At 43.7% G+C, this 17,772-nt stretch overlaps 1 protein-coding gene and 1 pseudogene across 2 annotated transcripts in view; both read left to right on the forward strand.

Moving 5' to 3' along the window:
* The first annotated feature begins 924 nt into the window (after positions 1-924).
* The window catches only part of VAPB (VAMP associated protein B and C), a 55,508-nt gene continuing 38,660 nt past the window's right edge, over positions 925-17,772 (forward strand). The window contains exon 1 of one of the 2 annotated variants that reach the window (XM_054467589.2): positions 925-1,341. In XM_054467589.2, the coding sequence (XP_054323564.1) occupies positions 1,284-1,341 (58 nt within the window). In that variant the 5' untranslated portion in view covers positions 925-1,283. The remainder of the gene's footprint in view (positions 1,342-17,772) is intronic. The other variant, XM_054467590.2, reaches the window with a different exon arrangement.
* LOC129021741 (large ribosomal subunit protein uL11-like) lies at positions 10,003-10,692 on the forward strand (annotated as a pseudogene).

Below are 17,772 nucleotides of genomic sequence, written 5' to 3' on the forward strand. Positions count from 1 at the left end.
GGACTAAATGCTCCAGTTAAAATACAAAGACTATTCTTTTAAAAAACCTTTTTATCATGAAAAATTTCAAGCATACAGCAAAGTGGGAGAAACAGTACAAGAAAACCATATACCTGTGATGTAGAGTCAGCCATTGTTAGCAATTTGCCACGTTTGTCTCACCTATATGGGTATGTATAGGAGACTATTAAGAACATCTATTTTACTTCCATAGTAAACATAATATAATGAAATACAATTTAAACGGTAATCATGATGTAGAGTATCCACTTTTGAGGTCAAGCAGATCTGGATTCTCCAGCAATTTTTAATTATTTAACTTACTTGTGTGGTTATTTATTCAAAAGATGTCTCCTCACTAGGCTATAGTAAAAGGATTGGAATCAGGTTAGCTTTTCTGATCATTGTATTTCCAAATATTTGTTGCATAAACAAATAGAATTTACTAGTAAAGAATTCAGCACAGTGCCAGTTGCATAGTAAACATTTAATTTAGAGTAGCTTGTATTTATTGTAGTTGCTGTTGTTATTGGAAGCATTCAGTAGAGTGATACAAAATAAATAAGCAATAATTGGTAGTTTATTATATTTATAATTATTATTTACAAGACGTCACAGTGCCTAGCCCATATCACTCACCCATAAACATTATACTTATACTAAGTACTTTCACTATTATTCAAAGTCTCTAACAGTGCCTGGCACTACATAAGCAAGAGAAAAGTGGAAGTTTATTCTAATTGTTATTATTGAATAAAGCACTCAACACGAGGCTGGCCCCCAGCGGGCCCTTAATAGTTTTCGCGGTGGCTGTCGTAGCTGGACTACAGACCCCGCCTCCTGAGCGGCCCGAAGCCCCGCCCCTTGCTGCTCCGCAGTCCCGCCCGCGTGGCTTGTGCCGCGCCTGCGCACTGTCCCGGGAAGGGCTCCACGCGCGCAGCTTTAGTCCCCGCCCCTGGAGCCGGCGGCGCAGGGCGCAGCTTCCCGCCGCCCGAGCTGGCAGCCTGCTGCGTGCGTGCGTGTGTACGCCTCTGCGTGCGTGCGTGCGTGCGTGCGTGCCGTCAGCTCGCCGGACACCGCGGCCTCGCCCTCGCCCTCCGCCCCTGCGCCTGCACCGCGTAGACCGACCCCCCCCAGCGCGCGCACCCCGTAGAAAACCCCCGCCCGTGTCCCGACCGGTCCCCGCCTTTTTGTAAAACTTAAAGTGGGCGCAGCATTAACGCTTCCCGCCCCGGTGACCTCTCAGGGGTCTCCCCGCCAAAGGTGCTCCGCCGCTAAGGAACATGGCGAAGGTGGAGCAGGTCCTGAGCCTCGAGCCGCAGCACGAGCTCAAGTTCCGAGGTAAGCCCCAGGGGCCGCCACCTTCCTGCCCGCGGCCTCCGCCCCAGTGCTAGAGGGACGGAGCCCGGCGCGGTGGGTGACGTCGGCCCTCGTCCCCACCCCGACGGCGCTGTCGCGGGGGGCGGCGAAGCCGGGCCGGGCCTTGGCGCTCGCCGCGCGCCCCAGAACTGCCTGGAGTGGCCGGGACCCGAGAGGGCTGGTGCGGGAGCGGGAGCCGGAGCCTCCTCCCCGACCCCCAGCCTCCTGGGACTTGCCTTCGAGGCACTTGTCACTTTGCTTGTAACTTACTAGTTTTTGATCCTCTCTAGTGTGAGCCTCCGCCGCTGCCATTGCCTAGAAGGTTCTTCCCCTGCTGTGTGACAATGTTGACCCCAGGGCTTAGTTGAGGTGTCACCTGCTCAGAGAGGCCTGCTGTGACCACCCAGCCACCGTGCACACGTGCTGTCATTCCTATTCCGTCACTGTTTCGTGGTCAGCACGGCACTTTTCATACCCAAAATCACTGTTTCAATACTAGAAGGGAAACTGCATGAGGACAGGCTCTTGTCAGTTCGCTGCTGTGTACCCAGCACACATTATACGCGTAGTAAATAAATACCTGTTGAACCAACAAATGAACATGTTGAACCAACAAATGAACCTCCTCAGGACTTCTGATGGGATTGGGCCCATTTTCCTTTCACTGCGTCCCTCATGCTGTCTCCAGGACGCGCGGCTCAGGGAGGCTGCCAGGGTGCTGGGATCCTTTTTCTCCGCAGAGCTTCCTGGAGCAACACCTGCGGTGATGGGAAGCCGTGACCCTGGTTTCTCCCAGATACTATTACTTCTGTAATTTGTGCTTTTATGTCTTCTACGTTGTTACTTTTGTTTTTTTTTCCTACCTTCACCAGGGCCACGAGGTAAAAGTTCTTGTCTGACATGCTCATTCCTTCTTTTTGCGTGTATCCAGTGATGTGGAAGGCTCTGGGGAGGTGATGGATGCACAAGACAGACAAGGCCTCTGCTTGCATAGAGCTTACCTTCCGACGAGGACAGACAAACTAGCACACAAGATCATTGCAGATAGTGCTAAGTGCTGTGTAGGATATGGAACAGTCTGACTCCATGGAAGCGTACTTTAGATTGGAAGGCCAGGTCTCCACTATATCGCTAGCACCGGCCTCACAGTAGATGCTCAGTTGGTATTTATGAATGAATGAATGGCCAGAGGCTCTCCAGTTTATATGTCCTATTGGGAAGTAGTATAGGGTAACTTACCCAAAGTTACCCAGTTGGCAAATGGTACATTTGAACCCAGACTTCAGAGTTCACACTCTTAACCGTTATGCTGTCTGATCACGGGGAAATACTCCAGAACGGTGGCTGTCACTTTGCTTTCCAAGTTAACAATGTGAAATAACTCTGAATTTACAGAGAACCAAAGGCTTTCCAATTAAAATGAAAAAACCGAAAAACCCCACCAAACCTACCGTGGATTGTAATTCCAGGATAGTACTTGAGCTTTCATGATGTTCTTCTCATGGCCTTCTGGGGATGCCAGATTGGGAAAGGAGTCCAGGTAGCTAAAGTGAAAATAGTGAGCCATAGTTTCCACTTGAGTTGTCTGAAGTTCTTTCTCTATCTGGGAGGCCTGGCTTGGCTTCTCCTGAGAATTGGTGGGTTCATTCGGTTAGTCCACAAACATTTACTGAGTACCTGATCTGTGTTTCAGATACCCAGAGAAGCCAAGTCATATCAGCTGTACTCTCCCATTTTCCCTCAATGTCCTCTCAGTACTTTAGAGAAGGGGGCAGATGAGAATAACAGCCAGGACAGGACAATGGTGTAAGGTAGTCCAGAGTGCTCCAGGAGCATTGAGGTCAACTCCTGAAAGAGGTGTCATTTCAGCTCAGTTATAAAGGTCGAGTAGAAGAAGGCTCAAAGAAGGAAAGGGTCGGGAACATTTCAGACAGAGGAAATTGCATGCACAGAGGCACAAGCACTGAGATGACTGGGCTCCTTTGGGATGCCACTAGTAGTTTTTTTTTTTTTTGAGATAGAGGTCTCACTCTGTCACCCAGGCTGGAGTGCAGAGGCGCCGTCTCACTGCAGCCTCTGCCTCCCAGGTTCAAGTGATTCTCCTGCCTCAGCCTCTTGAGTAGCTGGGATTACGTACAGGCATGTGCCACTACGCCTGGCTGAATTTTGTATTTTTAGTAGAGATGGGGTTTCACTGTGTTGGCCAGGCTGGTCTCAAACTCCGGACCTCAAGTGATCCGCCCTCCTTGGCCTCTCAAAGTGCTGGGATTACAGGCGTGAGCCGGGCCACCACTAGTGGTTCTGAATGACAGCAACAAAGAACATTTGTTGTGGTTGCCTGGCAAGATGGGAGACAAGGCTGGTGAGTAGACAAGAGTCAGATCTCAGTCGCTTTATGCATAGATGCAGCCAGTGTCCAAGTTAAAATTGTGTTGCTTCTCCTTGAGCAGTCCTTCCTTGCATTAACTTTCTGAAAACCCCCAAATCCCAGTACAAACTCTGTTGTCTAATATGATGTTATGGAAAGAGGCACTCATTTGAGAAAATTTAAGATTTTGTTCAATTGTTTTACTGAAAGATGTGTGACCTTAGGCCACTTCACTCCTCAAAGCCTGGGGTCATTCTTCGGTCAATGGGGATGATGCTCATGTCCACGTTGCCTCTTGTAGAAAGTGTTTAGAAGGAATGACATGGCTGTTAGCGGCTTTGTAAGTGCATAGTACTATACAGAGATTAGACAACCACTTAACCACTTAAGTGCTTTCATCACTTCTGTACCTGAAAGGTGTGGCAGAGAATAGGGATCATTCTGGCCCTGGATTGGCCAAAGTAATTACGCCAAAGTCACTGGATATTTTTGCTGGGGAAGTGGTCCAAGATAAGTGGTACCAAATTGTTGAAGGCCTCTGGCTCATAACTTTAGAATAGACATCTATGTGTGTTCTTAAATGACGTCATGAGGTGTTTTGTTTGTTTTAAGCTGAATGCTAAGACAGTACAATTAATAGAGACTGAATACCCTGACTTACTTAGAGATAATTCATTTCAGGATGAGAAATGGCACATTTAACTGGTTTCTTCCAGGTTACTCAGGGTGACGACTCTGATTTCTGGTGGTTCACCTAGATGAACCTCTGAACTAACTTTACTTGAGAAGGTAGTAACTAAAATGCCCATTCAAAGGAAAAATTGTGTTTTAAATGCAGCCTAATTTGATCGTATGGGATTGTATATTGTCAGACTCTATAATCTTGGGAATTTTGTGTGGTATGTTAAATTTAAGGATGTTACAGAAGAAAAAACGCAAATTTATATGACCTTATGCAGTTTTATAGGAAGTACTATGCTGCATCATAAATATCAAAAGGAGAAAGCCTGGTGGCTTCCTGAAAGAAGCATGACACAGGAGGATTTGCCTAGACTTAAGGTTGATTTTCATGAGATATTTTTAGTAAGTGAACATTAAGCTCTTTCAGACTAGGGGTATCTTTCTGAGAGAGTAAATGTTTTTGTTTTTTGGCAGGGTCTTGCTCTGTCACCTAGGCTGGAGGGCAGTGGTGCCATCATAGCTCACTGTAGCCTTAAACTCCTGGGCTCAAGAGATCCTCCTGCTTCAGGTTCCCTAGTAGCTAGGACTACAGGTGCCACCATTCCTGGCTAATTTTAAAATTTTTTTGTAAAGATAGAGTCTTGCCATGTTGCCCAGGCTGGTCTTGAATTAATGGCCTCAAGCAGTCCTCCCGCCTCAGCCTCCCAAAGTGCTGGGATTACAGGCATGAGCCACTGCACACAGCCTAAGTGTGTGTTTTCTTTCATATTTCTTTCTGTCTTTTTCACTAAGTAATAGGAGTTTTTTAAAATTGTGACTCTCTGTTGATCTCAGTTCTTCCAAGTCCTAATCGTTTCCTTGCCATCTCCTCACTCTGAGATCCCACTTGTTGTCCAGCTCAAAGAGAGCTTTCCGAATGAGTCACTTTCAAGGCATTATATAGCGCTCTTCTTTCATTCCCTTCTCTCTCCCCTTCCATGAGAGTCCATCTGTGGTAAATAGTATGTCATATATTTTTTGGTCATTGTTCAGGACTCTAGATCATTCTTTACATCCTAGCCCATTCCCCAGGCAATGGTACTGTCCCATGGAAATGGTCTGTTGAACATCCATCCTCACTAGGTTAAGGGTTTTTTTTTTTTTTTTTTTTTTTTTTGAGATGGAGTTTGGCTCTTGTTGCTCAGGCTGGAGTGCAATGGTGTGATCTTGGCTCACCGCAACCTCTGCCTCCTGGGTTCAAGCACTTCTCCTGCCTCAGCCTCCCGAGTAGCTGGGATTACAGGCATGTGCCACCATGCCCGGCTAATTTTGTACTTTCAATAGAGACAGGGTTTCTCCATGTTGGTCAGGCTGGACTCGAACTCCCGACCTCAGGTGATCCACCCACCTTGACCTCCCAAGGTGCTGGGATGGTAGGTGTGAGCCACTGCACCCAGCCGGTTAAGGTTTAAACATAACTGTGGATGCATTTACTTTTGCTTTATTCCTTGACTAAACCAATGGCCTTCAAGAAGTCTTAGATAGTCCTACCATTAGTAGGGATATCAGATGGGAGGGCACCAATGAATCAGTGTAGTTGAGTACCACTTTTGGGAGAAAATAGAAACTTGGACACTCTAAATGATAGTTTAAGGACATTGTTTTGTTTTGTTTTGCTTTGTTTTTTGTGTAGGAGAAGCTGGCTTAGACTCTTTAGTTTAACCCTTCAAGTTGATGTGTAATTTAAGATTGTTTAGGAAGTTAAAAAATCTAAAGCCCTGTGGGTATAGTTCATTCAGTGCAGTAATTATCTTTCAGATGCCAAGTACAACATTAATTCTTTAGCTTTAGCATAGCACTGATTTTCTTAACACTTCATGATCACATAGAGCAGACTGTGTTTTACAGCACAACAAAGTGTCAGCCATGTGCTGAAGATTCTTCATGGTAGTGGTTTAGATCTACCCTGAATAGATTATCTTCATTTATTTAATTATTAAGTAGCTTGCTTATCAAAAGCGGCATTAAACTTACTAAACTTGAGTCAAACTTAAATCTTCATAGATAGTACCATTTACTTCTGAAATCTTGTTCCTGGGAGAAAAATGTGGACTGGAAGTTAACTTTCTTTTATCCACCTATTCAATCCTTTTTCTTCACAGTTAACTCCTTAGGGGAAAAAATGTATAGTTCTTGACCACGTGCTTATATTTGTAAAGCGATGATGATTCCTTAATGTGAGTGGTTGTGACATAGATCACTGTTATCTTCATAATTACCTGGGACCTTTTCATCCAAGTGTGGATTTACTAAAATAATTAGTCTGAATTGATGCTTATTAAAGAGCTGAACTCTTAAACATTAACACTATCTTTTATTTATTAAAATTGTATGCATGTTTCCTTCAAATGCTGAAGGCAGAATACTGAGAACTTTGACCCTGTGTTATTATCACTAAGTAGTTGAAAATTAGGGGAGGAGTCAAGGGAGTATATTATATTGGTTATCACTCAAATACTACCCCTAGGCTTGATTTTTAGAACCGAAACTTGAATTTTTACATAAAGAATTATCTCCAAAAGTGTCTTTTTTTTTTTTTTGAGGTGGAGTCTTGCTTTGTTGCCAGGCTGGAGTGCAATGGCGCTATCTCGGCTCACTGCAACCTTCGCCTCCTGGGTTCAAGCGATTCTCCTGCCTCAGCCTCCCAAGTAGCTGGGACTACAGGCACATGCCACCATGCCTAGCTAATTTTTGTATTTTTAATAGAGACGGGGTTTCACCATGTTGGCCAGATGGTCTCGATCTCTTGACCTTGTGATCCGCCCACCTCGGCCTCCCAAAGTGCTGGGATTACAGGCATGAGCCACTGCTCCAGGCCAAGAGTGTCTTATATATCCCCACTGTTTTGAAAAATTTGCTGTCTAAAGGATGATCATGATTTGGGACAAATGAGCACAGCTTTCAACTAGATGACAAGAAAGATGAATACAAAGAGTGCTGAGTTCCATTAATCAAGACAAGGTTGCCACAGAATGTCTTTAATACAATAAAACAAAAGCCTTTTGCAGTTATTTTGCACTGAGGATTGTGTTAAAAACAAAGTTGCATTATGGTTTCCAGACTGGCATCCTTGTTTTTTCCTATCATTTTAGGCCCCTTTCCGGCTGTTATCAGCATAGCATATCCAGGATTGCTTTGGCCTTGTTCAGTGGGTATGTGCATTCTTTGAAGTTTTTACCTGACAGAGGTGGGCAGCTGGCTTTACGCAAGGAAGAGTTGTTTAAAGAGCTTTGTTATGGAAACAAAGTTACTAAACTTGACAGTCACTTGAGGATTATTTAAAAAACAAACGAAATAACTGAATGTGGTAAAATAATATCTCTAGAATATTTTTCAAAATGTTAAGTGCATCCTTTTAACAGAAGCTGTTGATGTCTACAAACACTGTGTTTGTTTGTAGACAAAGACAAACCCCCCTTGCTTGGGGGTTTGGGGGCTGGGAAGCAGTTGAGAAAATGGCATAGTCCCATGAGAAAACCTTGGAATACTTTCTTTTAATAACATTTTTTATTGCATAGAACTGTAAAGCTAAGAAATGCTTTCTTGGAGTTTTCCTTCATCCTTTCAGAAGGGCTAATATTGACCTTTGGTTAGCATGTTAGTGTTTTCACCTGTGTCAAGTGATGTCTTCAGGATTTTGGGGGGTGTGTGTGTGCATAGCCACCTCGTGTTGCGGTGGGGCACATTCACCAATACCTTTAATGTGTTTCAATTACTACACTGTTGGCATTTCAATAGGCTCCTTCAGCCTTTGCCCATCTGGGAAGTGGAGACTAGGGCAATAAATGTTTTAGGGGTAGATTGAGACTGCAGTGTTTTTCATCTTTTAGCTTGTACTTTAAGACAATGGGATGTACCCCTAGACCATTTACCTAGATTTGAATTACTTCTTTATGATGTGGTTTAAAGCTCTAAGTTCCTTGAGTTGTCTTGAAAGGCTGAAGGGTGCTCAGAGAATGGAGGGGAATTGAAAATAGAACCTAAGGATCTGGGAGTGGTCATATTTGTGAGTGGTGAAATGTGCCCCCCAACACCCCGTTGGGTTGGGTCTGGAGCTAAAAGCAGTGGCTGACATACATTTTGCAATATAAGGGTAAAGAAAGGTAAAGAAGGAACAAACATTTCTAGAGGATAAATGCTTTAATTCCAGAAGATAGGCCACACAGTTTAGGAACTGTGGTGAGATGTGCTTTGCCATATTTATGTTACTGTTTAATCTGTAACAATCGTATGAGATGGATTAGTCAGTGGCTAGGTAACTTTCCACTGGATGAGGCTGCACTAGTAAATGGTGGCACAGGCGAAGCCTTGTACTTTCCCGTATACCACTGTCAGCTCATTAGAGTTAACTCATAAAGGGGTTTGTTCTTGAGAGAGGGAGGCAGAGAATTTAAAACCATTAATGAAGTATTAATAGCTGTCAGGACAATTTCTTAAGAACATCAATTCATTAAGAGTTATTCTCTGTGAATTTTTTAGGAGGGATTTCTTGCCCTACTTTTAGAAAAGTTCAGACAGATGACTCCAAAGAATTTTTTATTTCTCTTGTGAATATTCACTTTTATATTAGATTCTGATGGTTTCATGATTCTATATATTTAGAAAGCATCAGGCCAGGCATGGTGGCTCATGCCTGTAATCCCAGCACTTTGGGAGGCTGAGGCAGGCAGATCACCTGAGGTTGGGAGTTCGAGACCAGCCTGACCAACATGGAGAAACCCCGTCTCTACTAAAAATACAAAATTAGCCAGGCATGGTAGCGCATGCCTGTAATCCCAGCTACTTGGGAGGCTGAGGCAGGAGAATCACTTGAACCTGGGAGGTGGAGGTTGCGGTGAGCCGAGATGCCGCCATCGCACTCCAGCCTGGGCAACAAGAGCAAAACTCTGTCTCAAAAAAAAAAAAAACACATTAACTTGTGAGTAATTTTTCCTTCTGCTATCCAGTCTTTGGAAGGCAGGGCAAAGCTTGTGTGTGGTAGAGATTTCATAGGCTTGCAGGTTTGTAGAGTGGGAATTCAAGAAGTTGTAAAGGACACTTATTAAGATAGGAATGTCTAAAATAAATGATCTTTAGCAGTGCCACCTTAAACTTTATAAGTGTTGCTACAAAACCTTTAGTTCTGCGTGCTCCTGACCAGCCATTGCCTTGGACAGAGAAACAAATAAGGGTGAGTTAATAAACTAGAGACTTCTCTCACTTGTTCAAAGAGGTAAACTTAAGGTGATTAAAAAGTGCTGTTTTATTCTGTATGAGGTACACTTTGGGAAGTCATCATTTCCCAAGACGATGATATGCCTGGCATGTGAATTGGATCAGAAAGGATTTAGAGACATGCATGGATATAATGATCTCTTACAGATGCTCCTCACCTTACAGCGGAGTTACGTCCTCAGAAACCCATTGTCAGTTGAAAATATTATAAGTTGAAAACATATTAAATACAGCTTAACCTACCCAACGTCATAGCCTTGTCTACCTTAAACATACTCAGAACCTGTAAGTTAGCCTCCAGTTGGACAAAGTCATCTAGCACAAAGCCTATTGTATGATAAAGTATTGAATATCTCATGTACTGCATATTACTAGTCTGGGAAGAGATCAAAATTCAAAATATCTCTCGGCTTTCGGCTCGGAGGAGGCCAAGGTGCAACTTTCTTCGGTCGTCCCGAATCCGGGTTCATCCGACACCAGCCGCCTCCACCATGCCGCCGAAGTTCGACCCCAACGAGATCAAAGTCGTATACCTGAGGTGCACCGGAGGTGAAGTCGGTGCCACTTCTGCCCTGGCCCCCAAGATCGGCCCCCTGGGTCTGTCTCCAAAAAAAGGTTGGTGATGACATTGCCAAGGCAACAGGTGACTGGAAGGGCCTGAGGATTACAGTGAAACTGACCATTCAGAACAGGCAGGCCTAGATTGAGGTGGTGCCTTCTGCCTCTGCCCTGATCATCAAAGCCCTCAAGGAACCACCAAGAGACAGAAAGAAACAGAAAAACATTAAACACAGTGGGAATATCACTTTTGATGAGATCGTCAACATTGCTCGACAGATGCGGCACCGATCCTTAGCCAGAGAACTCTCTGGAACCATTAAAGAGATCCTGGGGACTGCCCAGTCTGTGGGCTGTAATGTTGATGGCCGCCACCCTCATGACATCATAGATGACATCAGTAGTGGTGCTGTGGAATGCCCAGCCAGTTAAGCACAAAGGAAAATATTTCAATAAAGGATCATTTGACAACTGGTGGAAAAAAAAAAAAAATTCAAAATATATCAAAATTGTGATGGTTTCACACCATTGTGAAATTGAAAAATCGCAAGTCAAACCAATCGGGGATTGTCTGTACATAGTAGATGATTGTCCAAATTAGAGCTATTTTGGGTTTCTGCCCTTTGCAGATCCTTTGAGGTTTTCTTTATAGACAGATGACTCCTTCTGGGGCAATTGAATGTGACTCTGATTGAGATTTGGTTCAGTTACCACATACTGAAAGCTTCCGGTGGGCCAGGCACTAGGTTGCATTGGGGACCTGGGAGGAAGGCCTAGCCCTTAAAGTTTCCAGCCTCTAGGTATTGGGAGACAAGGAGGGAAAATGGGGACAAGATATTTATGGCCTGTCCTTATTGAGAGCTTAGAAAAAGCTGTGTTAATTCTACTTTGGGTGTTCGATCTCACAGGGAAGATGGCATTTGGGACATGTGACTTGGCGAGCTTATACTGTGCGCTTGCCATTTTTCTAAGCGTTCATTTATTTAATTCTTAATGGAAGCCTAGGAAGTGGGTACAGTTATGATCCTGAAGTTATTAACCCAAGTTATGAACCTGACTGAGGGTTGGAGTTGGGATTTGAATCAAGATCTGTCTGATTGCAGAGGCTATGGCTTTTTTTTTTTTTTTTTTTTGTCGTTATGCTGGCTGTGTTTCTTCCCTTAAAAGATAAGTGGGGGTGTGCCCTTGGCCTTCTTATTTATTATGTTGTTAGGAAGATGAGAGGAGGAGTGAGACTAGAGAACGAGGCTTGAAAGAGAAATGGGATAGAAAAATAAAGGAAAAGGCCAGGCACAGTGGCTCACACCTGTAATCCCAGCACTTTGGGAGGCTGAGGTGGGTGGATCACCTGAGGTTAGGAGTTCGAGACCAGCGTGACCAACATAGTGAAACCCCATCTCTACTAAAAATAAAAAAGTTAGCCAGGTGTGGTGGTGCATGCCTGTAATCCAGGTACTTGGCAGGCTGAGGCAGGAGAATCGCTTCAGCTGGGGAGGTGGAGGTTGCAGTGAGCCGAGATCGTGCCATTGCACTCCAGCCTGGGAAACAAGAGCAAAACTCCATCTCAAAAAAAAAAAAAAAAGAGAAAAAGAAAGAAAAAGTGCCTTATTATAATTGTAGTCTTGTAATTGTCTCGTTGGCACCTCTTACGTAAAGTGCAGTTGCTCTGGGACATTAGAATGACTGTGACTGACTTTTAATCTTTGCCAGCCATGGTGACTCACACCTGTAATTCCAGCTTTGGGAGGCTGGGGTGGGTGGATCACTTGAGCTCAGGAGTTTGACACCAGCCTGGTCAACATGGTGAAACCCCTCTCTACTAAAAATACAAAAGTTAACCAGGCTTGGTGGTGTATGCCTGTAATCCCAGCTAATCCGGAGGCTGAGGGGCAGGAATCGCTTGAACCCAGGAGGGCAGAGTTTGCAGCTAGCTGAGATTGTGCCTCTGCACTCCAGCCTGGGCTGAGAGTGAGACCCTGTCTCAAAAAAAAAAAAGAAAAAAATCCTTCTACGAATTCTGTGTTTCCCCCTAAGAACTTCTGTCCTAACTTGATCACTTCTTATTGTGAGCTATTTGTTTATTAGTGTTGAAAATTCTGTGCTAATACTATCAACTATACCTTCCCTTCCACCACCCCACTCTCTACTCCGAGTCTTTCATGTCCTCAATACCTGTCGTGCAAACTAGGCATTTCTGGGTTAACTGAGTACTATTTTAGTCTTTTAGTTCCATCACTCAACATTTACAATATAGTAGAAAAAGGGAAGAAATTGAATGGTACGTACTTGAGAAATCAGTGTTATGGCTATCTCCATTTTAGAGATGAGAGGCCTTTGCGGAAGTCCTTTGCGAAGACTTTGCAGAATATGAATTTGTACCCAGGTCTTCCAGCCTCCCAAGCCTGTGTGCTTTGCATTACAAAGGGAGTCTGTGGTTCCTAGCATTGCTGTCACCTAGAGGCACTTGGGCTAACCTCCTTAGCTTTGGTTTCTTCCTTTGTGATGTGAGGAGGCTTGAACTCAGTACCTCTAGGTGGTCCTTCTAGCTCTAAGCTTGAGAACTTAAGTTTATTTTAGCTGACGAAGAGAGATGGAAAGCCCCTTGAGGACAGGAACCAGCTTGTATTTCCCACGGCACCTACTGGTACTTTGTTCCTATGGGCTCCTGAATATTAATGAAACATCTTCTTACTGTTTGAAAGCTCACTACTTATATTAACCTTTCCTGAGTATTCTTGGACTCTGATCCAGTTTTTTCTATATCACCTCTTATTGTACGAATTGTATGCCACTTTCACGTTTTGTTTTATTCTTTATGTGCTTCATTTACTTATTTATTGCTTGGCTTTCGCTGCTAGAATGTAAGCTCCTATAGGTTTTTGTTTTAGTATTTCTGAGTAGACTACATAGACTACATTCTCTTCTTATTGTTGTTTTCTTTTCCTAGTACCGCAAAGAAGGATACAACTCTGGATTTGGTCATCTTTTCAGTGTTTGCTATGATCATTTGAAATAGAAGCATACACAAGAGTAAAAAGAGAAATTTGCTGAAAAACCAGAGGTTTGTCCTTGTGGAGGCTTATTTGAATTCTCAATCTGTTGGTTGAATTGATTTGTTGGCATATAAATATATCCTGATGGACTCCTCTGAAAATCTAAATTTGTGCTTCTGACCTTTGTAAAGTCAGGCAGTGCTTTACTAATTGGATGAAGGAGAGCCGTGGCTTACTCTTGAGAGAATGTGCAGATGCACACAATCAAAACTTTTCATGTAATTTGCGGGCAGGAGGATCCCATCTTAGTGCATAGTTCACCTCTAACCTCGCTGAGACAAAAGGTGGAAGAAACATGAGCAGTCATCTAGAGAAATCCAGAGACCACTTGGTCGGCTCATTTGGATCTTTTTATTTACTATTATTTTAAAAATGAATGCTTTTGTTGCCTTTCTCTTCCAAAGCAAGATTGTTTCTTTTTCTTTCTTTATATACCTAGCACTCACTGAGAATAGTGCTTGGCCATTAGTCATTTTCATTAAACATTTGAGTATTGTCCCTTCCGCCTTTAAAGAAGAAAGACTGTGTTGTCAGTCCTTTTTACCCTGTCTAGCTACTCCTTTCACTTTCCTTCTTATCATGGTAAGCTTCTGGAAAACATAGTTTCCTGTCTTTTTTCTTTCTGTTCTTCACTTCTAATCACTGCCCGGGAGCTCAGTCATTGCTTCATCACTACATCTCCCATTGCATGTTCAGTCTTCACTACCATTTGACCCCTGTTGTCATCCTGCTCATTGACACTCTTCTCTTGACCTCCCTCATTGCTCTCTCTGCTTTTCTTCTGCCTGTGTGGCCAGTTTTGCCCACTCGTCATGCAGTCCAGTTGGTAATGCTCAGGGTTACAGGTTCACCTTCTCCCCCTCTTCTCCTTTCCCTGTTTCTCTCAGATTTGCTCTCTCTGTGTCTTCCCTTCTCCCCTTTGTGGAACTCTTTTACCAGTACCCTTAGCTTCTAACGTCACTTAGGTATGAACCCAGGACTGACCCAAGCCCATATAAAAAGCTGCAATACTTTAAATGCAGCATGACCCAAGCTGAACTCTATACCACCTTTTCATTTTTTCCTCCAAACCTCCCCTTCTTACTGTCTCACTGAATGGTACCTACATTCATGCATTTGACCAACTCAGAGTCTATGATTCAATTCTGTCCCTTCTTCCCCATTCCCTCTATGGCTGCCCCATTTTCTCCCGCAACTGTAATAGCCTCTTAACTGGTCTTCTTGTCTGAGTCTTCTCTTTCTTTCCACCCTGATGTGGTTTTCAAAGATGGTTTGCAAAGATGCAAATCTGAGCATATCTCTTGCTTACAATCATTAAATGTCTTCCTGTTGCCAAAAATAAAGTTTAAATTTTTTAACAAAAGTTGGAAAATTATTGATACTTGTTGCACTCCCCCCACATTGCCCTGCCCATCTCTCCAGCCTTGTCTTTCCTCATGCTTGTGTTTCAGCCTTTTAGTTCTCCTTGGCCATGGGGCTTTGTCATACTGTGTATCATGACTTACCCTGTATGTAGTCATAAAGTAACAGCTTTTAGCTGTTTCCACCACTAAAAATTAGTTGATTCCTTTTCCTCTTGCTTGTTTCACTGCGTCCCCCTGCTTACCTTTGAGGCTCAGCACGGGCTTCACTTCTTCAAGGTCACTTTGCTGACATTCTTCACTCACATTGTATCTGTTCCTCTGGCTCCCACACATGTCACAGCATGTTGTCATTGGCAACGTGATACGTGACTCCCTTCCGCTGTTAGTCAGCAAGCCCCCCCTCCTTTTTTTTTTTTTTTTTTAGATTGTGTCTGTTCTCCCCAGATCCCAGTGCCTAGCACAGCACAGTGCGTGGTGCATGGCAGTTTCTCAGGGAGTTAATGGTCTCTGGGTCTAAGGCATAGGCGAGGAAGGGTTGGTGTTTAGGAGAAAGCTGAGAAAGGAGAGGCCAGGCGCAATGGCTCACACCTGTAATCCAAGATTTTGGGACGCCGAGGCAGGCGAATCACTTGAGGCCAGGTGTTTGAGATGAGCCTGGGCAATATGGTGAAACCCCATCTCTACTAAAAACACAGAAATTAACCTGGTGTGGTGGTGCATGCCTGTAATCCCAGCTACTCGGGAGGCTGAGGCATGAGAATCACTTGAACCCAGGAGGCAGAAGCTGCAGTGAGTCAAAATTATGCCACTGCACTCCACTCTGGGTGACAGAGCAAGACTCTGTCTCAAAAACAAAAACAAAGCTGAGAAAGGAGAGAGGGGGGAAAAAGAGAAGACTTTCAGTGGTGAAGAGTAATGAAGCCTATCGGCAGGGCCTGTTATGTACAGCTGATCGATGTAGACACAGTGCATTTTGCTCAGAAAATATTTGAAGATTTTCCACTAAATGCTGGTTACTTTTCTCTCTTGTGGAAACTTATGTTTTTACTTATCCTCCTCTTCTATTTCAGAGAGTCAGGACTACCTCTTAGGTGTGTGTTCTTTTACCCCATTCCTTTCCCATCACTGAACAGTATTTTGCATCGTTAGTCAGCCTATTATTGCTGTCTCACATTTCTCTTGTACTTGATTCCTTCCTTGTGCCTACAAACATGCTTAAGTTGCCCCTTCCTAAAAAGAAATCTTGTTTTCTAGATCTTCCCCGCTTAAGCAAATGCCCAATCTTCTGTCACAGCTAATTTTGGGGAAGCGGTGAATCTCAGTTTCTGATATCTTCACTCTTCTTTCGTCAGACCTCACCCCTCCACTCAAACCCTTCTTAGTTCCCCAGCTTTCTCTCTGTGATACTTGTCTTTGACTTTTCTGATAAACTGTCCACCTCTTTATCGTCTCTTTTACTGGATGTTGAGGTTTCTCAGGTTCTGGCTTCAGTCTTGTCAATTTAACAATTCTCTGTATGTTGTCTCATTAATAATGCCTTCATCTTCCACTTCTGCACAGAAGACTTCCAAATCTGTATCTCCAAGCAGATCTTTTGATCTGTCAGCCTACTGGACATCCCTGTCTATCTGGTTGTTATGAGAACACCTCAAACTCAGCATGTTGCACACTGTATTTACCGTTTACCCTCTCATCTCCACTGACTGGCTTCTGGATCTTGGGAGTGGCCCTTGCACCAAGTTGGCAAGCTGGAAATCCTAAACTTGTCTTTCGCTCCCCATTTTCCGTAACCTTTCACATCTACTCAGTCCATTTAAATCAGCAACATCTCCTATGCCCTTTTGCTTCTTTGTATTCTGCTATCGTATCCTGAGTATAGGTCCTTTCCCTTCCAGACTATTGTAGTAGCACCGTGTCTCAACTTTCTGTCTCTATTTTTTCTGCCTGCTTCTCTTACCCTTTGGACTATCCTTTATACAGTTTCCTATCCTTTATACAGTTTCCAGAGATATTTTTCTAAAAATTGAAATTTGATATCATTTCTTGGTTTAAAAACATTCATTGGCTCTCTAGATCTTATGGATAGGTTCGTGGCCCAAATTCTTAGGCCAGCAGCAAAGCTCTTCAGAGTCAGGCCACACTGCATCTTTCCAGCCTCAGCTTCTTTCACTCCTCTTGTACCCCTTCCTCTTCAGCCATGTGATGCCCCCAGAAGCCCCTTATAGCTTTATCACACTATACTTTCACCCAAGTTCCCTACAGCTCAAAGTGTACTTTGCGTTATCTGCTTTTCAGACTCCAGGGCTTGCCTCAGTGATCAGTTCCCTGTGCTCCTCACCCTCCCCTTTTGATAGGATGCTTTACAGATTACCTTTCATACGGTGTTCGATGCAGTTAGAGGTAGTATACTGCCCAGGAGTTAAGAGTGTGAACCCCTAGATCTGCCATCTGAAAGTCATGTGTCCTTCAGTGATGCATTTAACCTCTCTGTGCCTCAGATTTCTCCCTCTGGGGCATGTTAGGAGGATACAAATTAACACATGTAAAGTGCTTAGAATAGATTGGTACTGTTAAATATGAGCTAACGTCACATTTGATAATTTTTTAAAAAGAAAAAATCATTATGGAGTCTCAGTCCTAGAGATTCTGATTCATTAATTCTGGATGGGCCCCAAGATTGTTCTGTGTATTCTGGGTGGGAGCTGCAGTGCCCTGTTTCTCTCTCCAGCTTGAGAGCCTAGCACAGCACCTGAACCATTCTGTTCATGGGTTACTTATTGAGTACCTGTAGCATGCCAAGCATTGCTGAGAGGCCAAGATGAGAAAACTTTTACCTTGTGGAGCTCATCTTCTAGTGGGGAAGGTGTACATTAAATAAAAACAGAAAATATATGTGATGTGGTGTCAGGCAGTAAGTGATAAATGGGGGGAAAAACAACTAAAAACAATGCAAGATAAAGGGATTTGGGAATGGATTCAATTTTAAGTAGGGTCATTAGGGAAGGTCATTTAAGTAGGGTGATTAGGGAAGGTCATTTACCTGAGAAGGCGATATTTGAACTGAGACCTATATAAAATGAGTGTGTGAACTATGGAGACATTTGGGAAGAGCATTACAGACGGATGGAAGGGCAAG

This window comes from Pongo pygmaeus, chromosome 21 (assembly GCF_028885625.2).
Source record: "Pongo pygmaeus isolate AG05252 chromosome 21, NHGRI_mPonPyg2-v2.0_pri, whole genome shotgun sequence".
NCBI classification, from domain to species: Eukaryota; Metazoa; Chordata; class Mammalia; order Primates; family Hominidae; genus Pongo; species Pongo pygmaeus.